Source organism: Pholcus phalangioides, unplaced genomic scaffold (genome assembly GCF_987345545.1).
Source record: "Pholcus phalangioides strain wild (caught in Gottingen) unplaced genomic scaffold, Ppha-v1.0 ptg000028l_1, whole genome shotgun sequence".
Taxonomy (NCBI): Eukaryota; Metazoa; Arthropoda; class Arachnida; order Araneae; family Pholcidae; genus Pholcus; species Pholcus phalangioides.
In genome coordinates this window covers 1,601,564-1,618,956 of record NW_028301618.1, presented here as the reverse complement: position 1 = coordinate 1,618,956, position 17,393 = coordinate 1,601,564, and the positions used below count along the sequence as shown (strand labels likewise).

Here is a 17,393-nt window from a genome sequence, read left to right as displayed (position 1 = left end):
AACATGTTTATCGTATTTCTTTTTAAACGTGTCAATTGTGTTACAATTTACTACCTCCGGGGGTAAGCTATTCCATTTATTAACAACCCTATTAGAGAAAAATTCCCTGCGACACCATAACCTTGCATTGTCCCTCACCAATCGATACTGGTGTCCCCTTGTAAAAGCAGTCGATTGGCGGTGTACTAAAAGTTCATGGTCCATCCTATCCATCCCATTGAAAATTTTGAACACTTCGATCATATCTCCTCGACACCTGCGTTCATCCAATGTAAACATATTCAAAAAATGAAGTCTCTCTTCATAACTCAAGCCCTGTGTGCCAATAAGGACACGCGTAGCTCTTCTCTGCACCCCTTCAATCAAGTCTATGTCCCTCTGTAGGTATGGTCTCCAAAACCTTACCGCATACTCCAGTCCAGGACGAACTAAGCCTCGAAAAAGCGGAAGAATGACTTTAGGAGAACGCGAAGAGACCTTTTTGAAAATGAGACCAAGCATTCTATTCGCTTTTTTGACAACCGCTGAACAATGTTCAGAAAACTTAAGTCGCTCGTCAATGAGAATTCCCAAATCGGTGACTCTAGTTGCATCCGGGATAGTGACACCATTCAACTCGTAAGAGAACCGTGGGTTGTTCGAACCAAAATGAGCGACCATGCACTTATCTACGCTAAACGTCATGCTCCATTCATTTGCCCATGCTGCAATCTTGTCTAAGTTGGTCTGGAGCAACTCCCTATCGCTTTCATTCCCGATTACCCCCATTAGCTTCACATCATCTGCGAATTTGCTAGTAATTCCATCGATACCCTGATCGAGTTTGTCGATAAAAAGTGAAAAAAGTATGGGGCCAAGGACACTTCCCTGAGGAACTCCACTTGTGACGTCTGTCCAACAAGAGAATTCCCCGTTCACCATAACTCGTTGCGACCTATCTCTTAACCACGATTCTATCCAATTCAGCAAGTTGCCCCCTATTCCAATCTCGTGTAAACGCTTCAAGAGTTTGCCATGTTGGACCCGATCGAATGCCTTCTGGAAATCAAGGTAAACAACGTCGACATTTTTGCTCTTACCCAAAGCCTTAGTCACGTAATCATAGAAGCAAAGGAGGTTAGTTACACATGACTTCCCCTTCCTGAACCCATGCTGATTATCCGACAATACATTATTCTCGTCTATCCACTTCACAAACTGCCTTTTGATGATAATTTCCAAAATTTTCGAGAGGGAGCTCGTCAAACTCACTGGACGATAATTAGACACCACTTCTCTACTACCCTTCTTAAATATCGGAACAACGTTAGCCAGTTTCCAATCTCTCGGGACGATACCCTCAGCAACACTACTCCTGTATATCTGTGCGACTGGCCCCAACAATTCATTAGCACCTTCCCTGAGAACCCTGGGATAGATATCATCTGGTCCTGGTGCTTTGCTTGCGCATACATTTCTTAGAAGATTTAGGACCTCCACGTTGTGTTGCATGGGGTAATAAAACCCTCAACGATATTCAAGTAGAAGTACTTGAATATCGTTGAGGGTTTTATTACCCCATGCAACACCCGTATATCGAATATCATTATCTCCATTAAAAACCGACGCGAAAAAGTCATTGAAAGCACTACACATGCCTACATTGCTCTCTACCTTAGAGCCTCCTATCGAGAGGGGACCAACTGTCCCCTTACATCCGTTATTGACGTATCGAAAAAATGATTTTGGGTCAGAGCCAATGTTATCTGCCAACCTAGATTCAACTTCCTTTTTACTATCCCTTATCGCTTTCTTCAACAGTCTTCTTTTATCAGTAAACAATGATAGGTCACCCCGTCCACATTTATACTCTCTGAATGCTCTTTTCTTTTCAAGATAAAGGTTCCGCACGCTATCTGTGAACCATAGAGGGTGTGATGTACAAACACGCTTTTTTCGAACAAAGGGTATGACGTCGTGCAAAACAGAGGACAGCTTCGTACTAAATTCTTCCCATTGACTTACCACCCCTACTGATTCCAACCGGTCTTTGAAAACTTCCGCTAACCTTCTTCTCAAAACATCAAAGTTAGTTCTCCGAAAACAAGGAACCAGTCTTTTGTTATCAACCTTACCCGAGGAAAAGTTACAGTGAAATCTGACGATACGATGATCACTGGAAGAAAACTCTTCCCCCACCGAAACATGTTCAACTAGATCCTCAGAACTAGTAAGAACTAAATCCAAAATAGCAGTACCCCTTGTGGCTTCTGATACATGCTGATACAAAAAATTATCGAGCACCAACTTAAGAAAGTCTCTTTCATACTGATTTCCAGATGAAAGGTTCTCCCAATCAATACCCGGGTAATTGAAATCCCCTAGTATGAGAACCCTCTGTCGCTTACACATGTAGGAAATTTCATCATGCATTTTGGCAATGTAGTTTTGATCCCTATTCGGTGGATTGTAACAAACCCCAACAATAAGCTTATGAGCTCTTTTGCTCTCAAGTTCAACCCATATGGTTTCAATATCACTTCTCTGCACGTTACACTCTCTAGCCTTCAAACAGGATTTCACGTATATCAACACTCCACCCCCTTTCCTATCAGATCTATTTCTCAAAAAAGTATCGTATCCTGAGATGTGTAAGAAAGATTCATCCCCATCGTTTGCCCAAGATTCTGTAATGGCTATAAGATCCAAGCCCTCCACAACTATCATAGTTTCTAAAAAATCTTTCTTATTACCCAAGCTCCTGGCATTTATTAACACACATTTTAATTTGCCCGGTGGTTTGTTGTCAATCGAGAAGCCATCCAAGTCAGAGGTGGGTAATTTCAAGTCAGTACTGTTGTGATTATCATTAACTAACCCGCATTCCCGACTACGTGGTCTGGGAGTAAAAAACCTGACCTAAGACTATCGTAAACCTCCCAGACCCCTCTCTTATTTAGATGGATCCCATCCGAACGAAGCCACCTATCGGTAAATGCGGGAAGCTCCAAGAACGTGACCCCAAGTGAGGAGCAAATGTCCTTCAGGCCTATATTAAATTGGTGGATCCTACTCCTATATCCCCTACTACCCCTTGGCAGCACTGGAATCACTGCCACATCTGAACCCCCCTCCCTAGCGGATAATAGTAAATCCCGGTATTCTGACAGAGACTCACTAATATTCGCTCCTACCTGATTTGTTCCCACCCACAGAATCACCCGCAAGGGCAGCTTTCGGCGATGAAAAAGGGCTCGAACGTTGCCAATCTTCCCCCCAGGAAGACAACAGCGCTCGAAACCCCGAAAATCCCTACACACTCGGTTCCCAAGTTCCCTAACCATAGAATCGCCGATGATTAAACCCCTATCACTATCCCCCTCTACCTCATCCACGACCACCCATTCGCCCTCTAAAATGTCGTTGTTCGTGGAGATTGCTTCTTCATCAACAGGTGGCTCGACGACCAGAGGCTCCGTTGTAACCGGGCCCTCTAGCACACTAACTTTTTCCCGTAAAGCTTCGACCTCGAGTTCCAGCCTTTTCCTATACAAGCACCCTTTACAATTGAAACTATCAGCTACTATACCCCTAGACCAGGGAAACCTCCCGTCGCAAGCTCTACACAACACTAGTCGAGGTCGAGGCATACTAACACTATTGCTAAAGCTAGATAATAATAATAATACTTAAAAATAGGAAAATGAGAAACGTTTACTGGAAATTAAAATAATGTAAAATACATTACCATGCAAAATATACGTAAGAGATTATACGAAAGAATTACGTAAAGTAGAATGCTCAGCACTAAATCACGAAGAATAAAATAAATATGTATATAAAGAATACACACCACCCTCTAAAAAAAAGTATTAAGCTACGAAGTACAATTTATACTTATTAGAATTAGCTAACTATCTCAAAACACTAACACTACAACAATAGGCCCAAATGGAAGGAAAACAAAATTATTGAGAGTACCCGGGAAAAAGTATACACTGTTTGCTAACACTAACGTCCAAAAACCTACGAACTTATATCAAAGAAGCGAGCGAACCTGGCGAAAAAACAACGAAAATGAAATGCGAACGAGAAAAATAAATTTAAGTCGATCGAAAATACACAACGAAAATTAACAAAAAATGAGAGCAATATAATAATAAAAAAAAACCACTTATCTTACAATCCAACGTGCGCTGAAAGAACGTGCGCGAAGAAAAACACAAAGAACGACACAAAGTGGCGCACTGGAGTGACGGATAATCCTTCGGTATTCACCCGGCAACGGTTTCGGATAAAACTTCTTCTATTGGTCGGTGAGCGGAGCGCGATAATAGCACGTCCGTTCCCAACGACGGCGAAGACGAGAATGGAGTGAATTATAGTGTAATCCGTGCTTAAAACAGAACTGTGATGTGAATATTTCTAAGCACAGACATTTTGAAAGTCTCTCCACCCCTCCCCCCTTTTTCCACTTTGCAAAGTCCTTGGTAACTCCTGAATGTTTTTTGTTTTGGAACATCAATTGGATGTGTTTTTGGAATTTTTCTTTCATATTTTTCCGAAAAGATCTTAGATTTTCTTTTTCAAAATCTTTTGAAAATATCTTGGGATATTTTCTCCCATATCGACTACTTGTGAGGATCGAACTGAAGGCATCTTCATACCCATATTCTATGGGGCTCTAGATTAAGCCACCAAAGAATGGCGCTAGGCTGCCTATGAGCACTGAATCAGGGGTGAAAGAGGAAAATAATTAGCAAAAATTGCGAAAAAAGTAGTTTTTATGCACAAATTTCAAACTAAGAGCTCACTGGACTGAGCGACTCGCGGAGAAAACCGTGAATAAAATTTAAAAAAAAAATTAAATACTTTTATTAAACAACGCGCTATCCACGTATGGCATTTACTGGGTGAAAACAAAATCAGTCTAAAGACGTGGGCGATCTTCAGTGCTCGTGTGAAAGGGCATTCGGATCCGGACCCGCGTCCGCTCCATGTGAAAGGGGGCCTTAGGGTTGTTCGTCAGGTTTCCACCTCTTAGGAGACTTTTCATTTTCTTCCCTACCCTTCACAAACTTAAAACACACGCCTCGGCCGTTTTTTAACTTTACAGAGTTATCAGTGAAGGTCATGAGGGGGTTCAAATGTTACACTGGAAAAATCATCGCCGAGCAATTTTCTGATTATTAAATTCACGCGAGTAACAGCTGTAACACAAATTCTTTAGAAGTTCCGAAGAGGAATGTGGACGAGGTGCATGTGTCGTTTAGTAGCTGGTTCATATATATATATAAAGTATATATAATGTACAAGGATGACGTCACTCTCCGCTGCCATACGAAGGTTTTTAACAACTGGCTGTCGTGAAGATATATTTCGGAAAGAGAGAAAATTCAGCTGCCCCTGGGGGGGAATCGAACCCACGTCCTTTCACTTTCCGGGTGAACGCCCTAGACCACTAGACTACAGAGGCACCGAATCTCTCAATCTTTCCTTGGAGCTCGTGTACACTGAAAGGGACCGTACATGGACGGCCGGACCAGACTCAGGCCAAGCTCACAACTGCTGACGCTGCCACCAGATGGCGACTTATACAAGGATGACGTCACTCTCCGCTACCATACGAAGGTTTTTAACAACTGGCTGTTGTGAGCTTGGCCTGAGTCTGGTCCGGCCGACCATGTACGGTCCCTTTCAGTGTACGCGAGCTCCAAGGAAAGATTGAGAGATTTCGGTGCCTCTGTAGTCTAGTGGTCTAGGGCGTTCACGAGGAAAGTGAAAGGATGTGGGTTCGATTCCCCGCAGGGGCAGTTGAATTTTCTCTCTTTCCAAAATATATCTTCGCAACAGCCAGTTGTTAAAAACCTTCGTATATATAATGTACTAGCTATAATACCCGGCGCTGTGTACGGGTTTTCTTCAATTACTGGGAGGATTGAAAAAGTGACAAACCATTATAAAGGAATGAGCTATTGTACATAATACTGGCAGAATTACAGAAGTGGCAAACCATTGTAAAGGCATATGCCATGTCTGGAACGCATTTCGAGGGAACCAAAGTAAACGTTCCGAAAGTGAGTTTTGAGGCCCAGGCACCATTGCATACAGTTTCTTTGCCTATTTTGGGGCATTCGTCCAGCTGTGGCAAACTTTTAAAGTAGCCTATCGTGCAATTCGGGCCCTGTTTTGGTATATGTGCAACATTTGGCTACGATCGGTCTAAAATTGCAGATTTGTCTAGAGAACATAACACGCACGAGCACACAGAAAATCAATTTGTGTATGTGTGTGGTGTGTGTGCGCGCGCTATCTATATATCGCGAATCTAGATCTATCGTCACCAAATTTTGCATATACACCAAACGGGATTTGACTTGAACGATAGGCTACTTTAAAAGTTCGTCAGAGCTGAGCAAATGCCCGAAACGGTTGAAAAGCTGTCGGGCAACAATGGTTTCTGGGCCTCAACAATCACTTTCGGAATGTTTACTTCGGTTGTCGTGGTTCCCTAACAATGCGTTTCCGACGTGCAAATGTCTTTACAATGGCTTGTCACTTCTTTGATGCTGCAAAGTGTTACGAATAATAGTTCATTTCTTTATAATGGTTTGTCACTTTTTCCATCCTCTTAGTGATTGAAGAAAACGCGGGCAGCACCGGGTATTATAGCTCCCCAGCGCGACCCAACCCGCAAGGGTAAAAGGCTTATATCCCGGGAGGGACAGAGCCTGGGTCGTGACTGTTCTGTCGGGTATTACAGCTGAGGGCCCGAATTGAATGATAGGCTACTTTGAAAGTTTGTCACATCTGGGCAAATGGGCAAAAAAACTGTCGGGCAACAATGGTTTCTGAATCTCCCAACAATCACTTCCGGAATGTTTACTTTGGTTACCACGTTTCCCAATAATGCGTTTTCAGACCTGCATAGCATATGCCTTTACAATGGCTTGTCACTTCTTTAATGCTGCTAGTATAATAGTATTAGCAATAGTATTATTATCGTATAATAGTTTATTCCTTTAATAATGGTTTGTCACTTTTCCAATAATCGCAGTAATTGAAGAAAACCCGGGCAGCGCGTAAAAACGAAAATGCCCCAAGGGGTCTCCAACGCATGACCCGTGGGCCAAAAATGGGGCCCTCGCCAGCTTTTTTTTTTTAACGTGGCCCGCTGACCATTTTACGAAAGTACCTAGTTTATATCGAAAGTGCCTTAGTTATAGTCAAAGCCCACTGGATACTGAGAAGAACCCTATACTGAGGTATTTATAACCCTGAGGCGTTGCCTAATCCGGGCCCCAAACACTTTTGGGGGACACCCCCCCCCCCACACACTTTTGATTTTTCATATATTTCGGGGAAGGAAAATTCAGGGCGTTCGAAAAGATGTAAATAATTATTAGATAATAACTAAATATAAAAGAAATAATTTTATAATTATTTCCAAAATACAGTCAAACCTCGTTAATGAGTCACTCTTGGGAGAGCAAAAATATGACTTAGTAAGCGGAGTGACTCGTTAAACGGAGTAAGCCATAGCTGCGCCAATCCCTGCCTGAGGACAATTGGGACTTCCAAAAAATGACCCGGTAAGCGGAGTGACGTGTTAACCGGGTGACACACTAACGAGGTTTGATTGTATCTCTGATATAATTCCCGCGAGAAATGGCACCGGCATCATTGAAAAAAAAAATGATAATTTCACAATTATCACTTTAAGGGGAAGAATTATTGAAAGAAATTATTATTATTATTCAGAAATAATTCCATAATCACTTTCGAAATTAATTTCAGAATCGTCGGAGAGAAGGAATTATTTCATAATTGGTGTAAGTGATTTCATAATCGCATAATATAGACGGGGGGGGGAAATAATTTATAATTGGTGAGGGGAAATAATTCTGGAATTATTGGAAAATTATTAATTAATTAATTAATTAATTAAAAAAATATTTTCAGAATTTAAAAAAAGAAATCTTCTATAATTTGTTGGGGGGGGGGGCGTTGTCTAATTCGGGGCCCTGTGTAGTTCGGGGCCCGTCAGCCTATCCGTTTAGACGCCGCTGTACAATATGTTATCCTTTGTGAGTGTGTATGCCATCTTATAATTCTAGATGCCGCTATGTGACCTAATGGCCCCACGGGCTCCATGGGAAGTTTTATTTTGTCCTGCAATGTCTGTGTGGGAAGGTTGAGGGCCCCCTCCCCCCCCCCCTTGCCCTATATTTTGATCTACAAATATATCGCTTAAATTTGTGCGGCCGTAGGAAGATGACCATGTTGAAACAGTGTGCAAGCATGTGGATGACCAGAAAGATTGACCCCCGAGAGTTTGCGAGCCTGTGAGTGACCAAAAGATTGACCCAGAGAGTTTGCGAGCATGTGAGTGACCGAAAGATTGACCCCCGAGAGTTTGCGAGTATATGAGTGACCAAAAGATTGATCCAGAGAGTTTGCGAGCATGTGAGTGACCAAAAGATTGACCCAGAGAGTTTGCGAGCATGTGAGTGACCAAAAGATTGACCCCGAGAGTTTGCGAGTATATGAGTGACCAAAAGATTGACCCAGAGAGTTTGCGAGCATATGAATGACCAAAAGACCTGTAACCCACAGGCGTCAAAACCCTAGATGCGCCCCTGGGCATCATGACACATCAATGATGCACAGCGTTTCTCAACCAGGGCTACGCGGAACCCTGGGCTTCTCAGACACATGATTCCGCGAGAAAAACACTGACACGGAATATCAACGGTGAATAGTTATGGTGATGTTCTGGGGCAGTGGCTCTTGAAGAGGGGTTTGCGGACCCCCCCCCCCCCGGGAGGTCCATGGATTTTCCGAACAATATAGAATACATTAAAATAACAATGAATAGAGTGACTACGACTGAAAGAGGGGGGGGGAGGTCCCAAGATATGCGACTAAAGGGTCCCTGAGAAAGTGCTGTTTAATCAACACTGTTCTAGGGTGAATGGATTCCCTAGAACAAGGGTGCTTAACCTTGAAGAGAAAGCGGACCACTTCACTGGTTTGAAAATGGGTCGCGAGCCACTTGAGTGATCTATAAATGTGCCGCGGATCAGTAAAGTGGTCTGGGAATGTGCCGCGAGCCGTTTAAGTCACAGGGAAATGTGGAATAAGCCGTTTGAGTGGTGTAGAACTGTGCCTCGAGTAACTTTAGTGATGTGGAACTGCGACGGGGTCACTTGTGAGTGCTCTGGAGCAGTGCCGCAGGTCACTTAAGTGATCCATCAATATGCTGCGAGTCATTAGAGATGTCTTTAAAGGTGCCACGGGTCAACAATAAAGTCATGTAGAAATGTGACGTTAGCCGTTTGAGTGATGTGGAACTGTGCCGTGGGTGCCTTAAGCAATGTGGAACTGCACCGCAGGCCACTTGAGTGGGGTGGAACTACACCGCAGGTCACTTAAGTGATATGTAAATATGCCACGAGTCACTTGAGTTTGTGCCGAGGGTCGTTTAAGTCATGTAGAAATGTGGCATGGGGCGCTCAAGTGATGAGGAACTGTTCCGCAGGTCACTTAAGTGATCTATAAATATGCTCGAGTCATTCCAGTTATATATAAATGTGCCGCGGGTCAATTAAGCCATGTGTAAATATGGCAGGGGTCGCTTAAGTGACGTGGAACTGTGCCTCGGGTAACTTAAGAGATGTGGAACTGCATCGCAGGCTACTTGAGTGCTCTGTAACTATGCCAGAGGTCACTTGAGTGATCTGTAAGTATGCCGCGAGTCGCTTTAGCGATCTGTAAGTATGCCGCGAGTCACTTGAGTTATCTGTTAATGGGCCGCGGGCTGCTTTAGTCATGTAAAAATGTGTCTTGGACCGCTTTAGTACTCTGTAACTGTGACGCATGCCGCTTGAGTGGTGCGAAACTTCACCGCAGGTTACTCGAGTGCTCCGTGACTGTGCCGCAGGTCACTCAAGTGGCCTGTGAATGTGTCGCGGGTCACAAAATTCACCCGCGGGTCGATCAAGTCATGCAGAAAGGTGGCGTGGGACATTAAGTGATGAGTAACTGTGCCGCGGGTTAACTGAGTGATGCGGAACTGCACCGCGGGCCATTTGAGTGCTGTAGGGTGAAAAAAAATCTGTAGATATGCCGCTGGAGTCGCTTGAGTTATCCGCGAATGTGCCACGGGGCCACTCGAGTGATCGCTCACGCAGAATGCGCTCGATGTAATATCGACTATTCTCATGAATACACGCTTACGACAAGCGAGCACGACCGCCAGTGCATGTTTTGAGACAGTACGAAGCATGCAAATAAACGAGGACAGTAACGTGCAGAATTAAAGAGACCGAGCCACGCATACCTTTGCTTGATGTCGTCCATGCTGCTTGTAGTCTTCAACGTCCTCCTCAACAGGCACATCGACTGAAGTATCACAATGTGTCGCGTAGCACCAGAACGGTTGCAGCAGCAGCAACAAATTGCATACCACCGACGAGCGACGCGACGAATTCAAAAAAATCAGATGGGTGAGCGTCAGATCACCCTTCTGGAGTTCTCAAGTCCCAAGCTTGCAATCAGTCGCAATCCGATGCCCAGCGACCGCAGGTCGGGGGATGTTGCATGTTATTGCATGTTAACACCCCGATGTTTTCAGCAATCGGCGTGTGGCTCGGGAATCGATTGAAATTGTTGCAAAATTCGGCAACCAGATGGTTTTTTCTCCAGTGGCTCGACGGGAAGGTCTTCCTCTAGCCTTCGTGCTGCTGTTTTTGGAGCTCGGAACCATTTCCCAACGGTTTATGAGTCGCTCGGAGAAGTATGGTTACCCTGTTCTCCTGCCCCGCGATGACGAAACTTGGCTCTGGCCGTCTCTCCTTCTCCCGCCCCAACCTCCAGGAACTCGGAACCCGATCGCGCCAAATCCAGCCAAATGGCGAGGGGGGCAAAAGAAAAGACCGCGCGAATGGAACCGTTCGTCAAGTTGTTTCCTCTGCAATATGACTCTTGAGACAGTTAAGCTGCTTCTACGGGGTCCGGTTTGTGATAGAAACGAATTACTGGTTACCCCCTCCCCCCCGACGCCTAGGGCAGACAGCCATACGTGGCCCCGAGAGACTATCTTCACGGTTCCCGGCTAGGGCTGGTCTTCGTAGGGCTGGGGGTTGCTCAACATTTTTGGAGAGTACGGGTCACTTTATTGGCTTTTTTTTTTAAACGTGCCGCGCGCGTTTAAACCTTAAAACTGTGCTACCGGTCACTAATCACCTGGAAATGGGCCGTGGGCCGCTTAAATGATCTCGAAATATGCCTCAGGGGCCCACTTAAGTGATCAATATGAAAACCAGAGAACACACCAACACATTCACGAGAGCCACGTAACAGGAGGAATACATATCACTGGAACTGTGCTGCGGATCACTTGAGTGATGTGGGTATGTGCCGCGGGCCACTTAAATGATGTAGAACCTTACCGCGGGGTCACCCAAATGATCTGCGAATGTGCCGCGATTCACTTGATTGATCTGTAAATGCGCCGCAGGACCACTCAAGAGATCTGAAACAGTGCCGCGGGTCACTTACGTTATCTGGAAATATTCCGCAGGCCGGGAAATTAATTTAAAACTATACAGTGGGTGACTTCAGCGACGTGAACTGCACCGCGGGTCACTTAATGATCTATAAATGTGCCGCGAGTGTCTTAAGTGATCTAGAAATGCACCGCAGGCCACTCAAGTGGTCTGAAACTGTACCGCAGGACCACTCAAGTGATCTGAAACTGTGTCACGGGTCACTTAAGATATATCTGGAAATATACCGCAGACCATTTACGGATAAGCTAGTGAGTGAGTGGCCCTGTGAGTGACCAAGTGAGTGGGTTAATTAAGAAGTGATTAAATGAGGGATCTTATGATGAGTGAAGAAGTAGCCACGTGAGTGTGTCAAGAGGAGTGACCGTATGAATGACTTACTCACTTGCTCATTTGTTCACCTACTCACTCACTCATTCGATCACCTGCTCACTCATGAGTAAATGACTGCTCGATCAAATAAATGACCATCACTGATTTGGTCACTCACTTAATCACTCACAGTGTCAGTGCGAAATGTCCAACTCACTCACTCATCAATCACTCACCCGGTCATTCACTAGGTATTCACTTGGTCACTCACACGATCACCCACTTGGTTGTTCATACGGTCACTCACACTATCGCCTCTTGGTCATTCATACGGTCACTCACCCACTCACTTGGTCACATAAATGGTCATTCATACGGTCACTCACACTGTCACCACTTGGCCATTCATACGGTCACTCGCCCACTCACTTGGTCACATAAATGGTTATTCACTCACTAAATCACTTGGTCACTCACAGTCACTCACCCACTAACTCATACAGTCACTTGTATATGGTCCCACTCACTTGGTCACTCCTATAGTCACTCACTTGGACCCTCATACTTACTTCGTGACTTGTCTGATCACTCCCTTCTCACCTGATCACATAGTCACTCACACAGTCACTCACGTGATCCCTTATGTGATCACTCACTTCTGCCTCACCTGTTCACTTATACGATCACTCACTTGATCACTTATGTAGTCACTCACTTCTGTCTCACCTGGGCACTTACACGGTCAATAGCTTGGGCATGTGAATGTCAGCGACGAAACGTCGGGGAAAAGTTTCCGTAAATCTGTGATACCCCGGGTCATGCCTGGGCCCCCCCCCATGCGTTAAGATGGCCCTGGCAACAGCAGATATTAATAGAAACTATCTCTTTCGCCAACAAAGTTATCTCTTGTTGAAGCCAATAAAAAAAAGAGGAAAAAATACTTTCCCCAAGTTGGATTGGCGAGAGTAATTCGAAGCCAATCTCAAGATTCAGTCGCCAAACATAGTATCCAAGTAGCCTTCCTTCCTTCCCCTCCGTTCACGCTCTTCTCGGCATATCTTTCCGAGAAGGATTCGTTAGGATTCGGCGCAAAACGAGTCGAGTCGCCCCCGTCCCATCGCCCCTCCTCCCACAAGCAATAACTGGAACAACGGCAACAACAAAGGAACATGAGAAATATCTCCGGGAGCCCCCACGCCCCCCCCCCATCCCCATCCATTCCTCGCGCCGCTGCATTGATCCGAAAAATGACGTCACCAGCTCCTCTTCCCAGGGCAGAGGTTCCTCTCCGGGGGGTGCGCGCGCAGGGTCTCTCTCTCTCTCTCTCTCACAGGAGGATGGATCATCGTCGAGCCCGTTACTGGGAATGTCCCGATCCCGGGATCTGGGTCTTGACGATCCATCACGTAAATGTTTCATCGCAGAAATTCATGTAAGCACATGATCGGGGAGAGGGCATTGAGGGGGCGAGTTTTTTCCCCCCAGGAGCCATTGCGATCATTCTATGGAAGGAATACGAGATTGATGTACATGGTAGGTACTGCCATCTATTGTATGACGAATTTAGTAAGAGTGGCATGGCCCCACATCCTAGAGCCGGGGGCCCTGTAGAATGAAAAATTTTCTGGCCCCCCAAGCCAGACTTTGCATGGGCCCTTATATAATGAATTTAAAGCATGAAAAAACAAAACAAAAATTTTTGTAATTGTCCTGGGCCCCGGGGCTGGGACCCCGTCAGCCCTTGTGGGGGGGGGGGCAATCGAGAGTGGTATTGTATCTGAACAGGAACCCCCCCCCCACTCCCCGCCACAGGTCTTCTCAGTATTTTTTCATCATCTCTGGCAGGGCCTGATTTCCTTGTTGGGCCAGCGGGACCCCCCCCCCCCATAATCATGGATCCCCACAAATGGGGGGCTGACAGGACTCCCATCTAGTGGCCTTCCCCAGATAAACTTATGTAGTCCACAGGTGATATATATAAAAAACCATACATCCGCCTCTGCCTAGTAGGTGAGTTACTATAGATCAATGAGTGATCAAACGAGTGACCTACAGATTTCGCAAGCATCGCAGTAAAAAAAAAAGGCGTAAAAGCACACTAGTGATCAAAATAGTGACCTAAAGAGTGTGTGTGTGTGTGTGTGAGGGGCATGGGAGTAATGAAAAGAATGACCTCCCTGGAGCGCGCTCAACGCCCCATGTCAGGGCTGTCCATTGCACGGTCTCGTTTGACGTACAGGGTGGGCAAAGAGTCCGTAGAAACTTTAAAAATGAATAAAAACTGACAAAAATAACCGAAATGAAAAACGATTTGCAGGGTTAGCATCGCTAGGTCACGGGAAATTTTTTTCAAGACAGGAAGAAAACTCAAAAACATCCGATAGGTGGCGCTGGTACGAGAGCAACTTCGGTGGTGATATGAAAATGAGACGGTTATGAGAACTTGAGCTCCTAATCCACAACCGGTTCACCGTTGTAAACCGTGTATGTGGACCTGCTGCACTCTGCCGTTGTTGGATTTGCGACTCGCCTGCAATGTGCTATATATACCCTGTGGTGGTAGTGGTCATGTGGAACACATATACTACTACTACTAAACCACACATGTACCTCGTTCATATTCCTCTAACGAATTGGTACATGAGGGGAATGTGTGTGCACGTGTAGTGAAACCTGACGCAAAGTTTGTTTCTGTGTAATGCTTGTTATGTGTAGTGCTGCCATCTGCCACCAGTTTTTCTAAATACGAGTGAAGTGTAATGATTGAATAATTAATCGTTGTAGGTAGGCCTGTTGCTCTCTGTGGCGAGACTTTTTAATGGGGGAGATCGGCTCGCATTTGCGCCTCGAAGTTGGGAACCACAGGAAACCAACTTCAGCCGACCACCACTCGGGCGACGGTGGGGTTCGAACCCGGATCCTCGAGTCCGTCATTATGACCACTCGACCACCACAGCGGCGAACACATATACTGCTATAATAAACGATTTGGAGGCAATTTGTTTGTTATTTGCTTATCTTTCCTTTAGGTGGAAAAAGTGAGCTTGGCGCGCACGGTTACGCGAAACTTCGTTTTAGCGGGCCGCAAAGCTGTTTTCGCACTGGGCCGCAAAATACTCAAGTCCGCCCCGGCCGTATCTCGAACATATCTAAAGGCTGGTCACTTCCTTGCTCTGGGACTGGATGAATGGGATGGTGTGCCACGGTGATCTGGGAATGTACCTCGGATCACTTAAGATATCTGGAACTGTACTGCCAGCAGCATATTCTCAAATCACCCGCGGCTCACTTTTATGTATCACGCAAGTGGCTTAAATGGCCCTTAATGTATTTTCAGATCACTTACAAGGTCTGTGGTGCAGTTCCACATTACTTAAGTGATCCCCGACATATTTACGGATCACTTGAGTGACTAGCGGCTCATTTCCAGTGCACCTAAGTGGTCTGCAGCATATTTTCAGGTCACCCACGGCGCATTAATAGATCACACTCACGGTGATCATTCTCACTTGAGCGGCTTGTGGTATATTTCCAGATCACGTAAATGACCCGTGGCACATTTACAGACCACTTAAGTGACCCTCGGCACAGTTCCAGATCGCTCAACCGGACCGCAGCACTTTGAGCCACTTCTAGATCACTTAAGTGACATGCTGCACTGTCCCAGATAACTTAGTTAAGTGGCCCGCGCCACGTTTTCAACCGAACGAAGTGGCCCGCACTCTCCGGAAGGTTGAGCACCCTCGGTCTAGAATGTTTGTATAGTTTCTGAGGGGGGATCCGGTGCATGAACTCCTTCAACGGATTATTCAGAACGTGTTCAATCTGACGACGACTTAATCCGTTCGGATTAACACACACGACGTCGACGACACATTTCGGTTTTTAAGGATCGCTCGCATCGGAATGTGTGTCACGGGATTACGGATTCCAGGATTTTCTTCCCGAAATTTTTCCGGGAATTTGCAAAAAAGAGGGATTCCGTGAACTTTTTTTTTGCGATTACAGAAGGTTGCCCTTGTTCCGATGGGTCTTGTGTGTGTGCTTCCGGGTATACATTCCTCCTTCCGGTGATTATGAACATAATCACTAAACAAGCGTTCTGGTATGAATGACCTTTCCTCTGCCTATTTTTCTGTTGTCCGGGAAATACACAATTATATTAGTTACGGTAAGCGCGATAAACACGCGGTTATTATGCGTAACCGCCAAGACGATTCCAAGTATGCATAATAACCGAATCATTACATTTACCGTAATATATCCGAGGGTGATGTCACTCTCCGCTACCCATACGAAGGTTTTGAACAGCTGGCTGATGGGAAGATGTATTTTGGACAGAGAGAAAATTCAACTGCCCCTACGGGGAATCGAACCCACGTCCGATTGTATGTAATTTAATCGTAAATTTACAATGTTTGGCGTTGTAGGAAGATGAGAGTTCGTGAGGGGTCCTTATATATCCTGGAGCCGTAACTAGAAACGAAAACATACATATATGTACTCGTATATTTACATGTATATATTACAGTGTCGAGTTTTGTTTTAAAGCGGTCCTAAAGCCCTTGTAGGCATAAAGGGGCGTGAAATAAAATGTCAGTGTTAATGAAAATGTACTCTGTCGCACGGGGGTCCAGTGTTCATTTTGGCGCGCTCTCAATTTCGAACCAAAAAACGCTAAACTTTCAGCGCCCCCCCCCCCCACAATATCCTCGTTGTCGCATGGAAATGAATCTTTTGTCTACCCATAGTGTGTCCAAGACTTTTCACGGTCTCTGTATTTATCATGTAAAAGTGTCCTTCAACCAACAGTCTGCCTGGCCCCTTGGGTTGAGAAGGGCCCGATCTCATTAATCTGATGCTGCACCCAGACACACCATGCTAGCAAAATCTGAACATTGCAAAAGGGCACGAAAATGCGCTCTTGCCCAGGATCGAGAAACTAGTTGCGGCCATGGCTTTAAACCACTCAAAGACAGCTCTGAATGCATGCTACGGTACATCACTATTACTACTAAACCACACACGCACCACGTCCACATTCCTCTGCGAAACTTCTGAATTCGTACATGTTGTGAACCTAACGTGAAGTTTGTTTTTGTGTAATGTGCTTGTTATGTGTAGTGCTGCCATCTGCCATCAATTTCTTTAAACTATGCATGAAGTTAATGATTGAATAATTTTAACGTTGCAGGCCTGTCGGTTTCTGTGGGGAGACTTTTTATCTCTATGTGTTATTGCAATACCAAGTTATCTCGCTATATAATAATCGTAATAACAACAATAATAATTGATAACGACAGCATAAATTTCTTTATCATCACAACGAAATGGAATCAGGACGGCATTTCAAAAAAAGAAATCGTATAATTTATTACATATCTAGTCCAGTTACACACTTGGCAAATGACATTAACTATCATTATTTTATCATCGTCACCATCATATTATTACATATCGTCGCACAATTCTTCCATACACTAATCAGGCATCCGTACGTCACAAATTATTTTTTACAAAACCTAATTATCA

At 45.0% G+C, this 17,393-nt stretch overlaps 1 protein-coding gene and 1 non-coding gene across 2 annotated transcripts in view; both read right to left on the bottom strand.

Annotated features, from left to right (window-relative positions):
- Positions 1 to 10,787, bottom strand: part of LOC149067721 (uncharacterized) — a 40,799-nt gene extending 30,012 nt beyond the window's left edge. Inside the window, exon 1 of the mRNA XM_089252212.1 lies at positions 10,322 to 10,787. Within this exon, the coding sequence (XP_089108338.1) occupies positions 10,322 to 10,380 (59 nt within the window). The 5' untranslated portion in view covers positions 10,381 to 10,787. The remainder of the gene's footprint in view (positions 1 to 10,321) is intronic.
- TRNAS-GGA (transfer RNA serine (anticodon GGA)) lies at positions 5,381 to 5,455 on the bottom strand. Its single transcript has one exon. It is a non-coding gene; the product is annotated as a tRNA-Ser (tRNA).
- Positions 10,788 to 17,393: the final 6,606 nt, after the last annotated feature.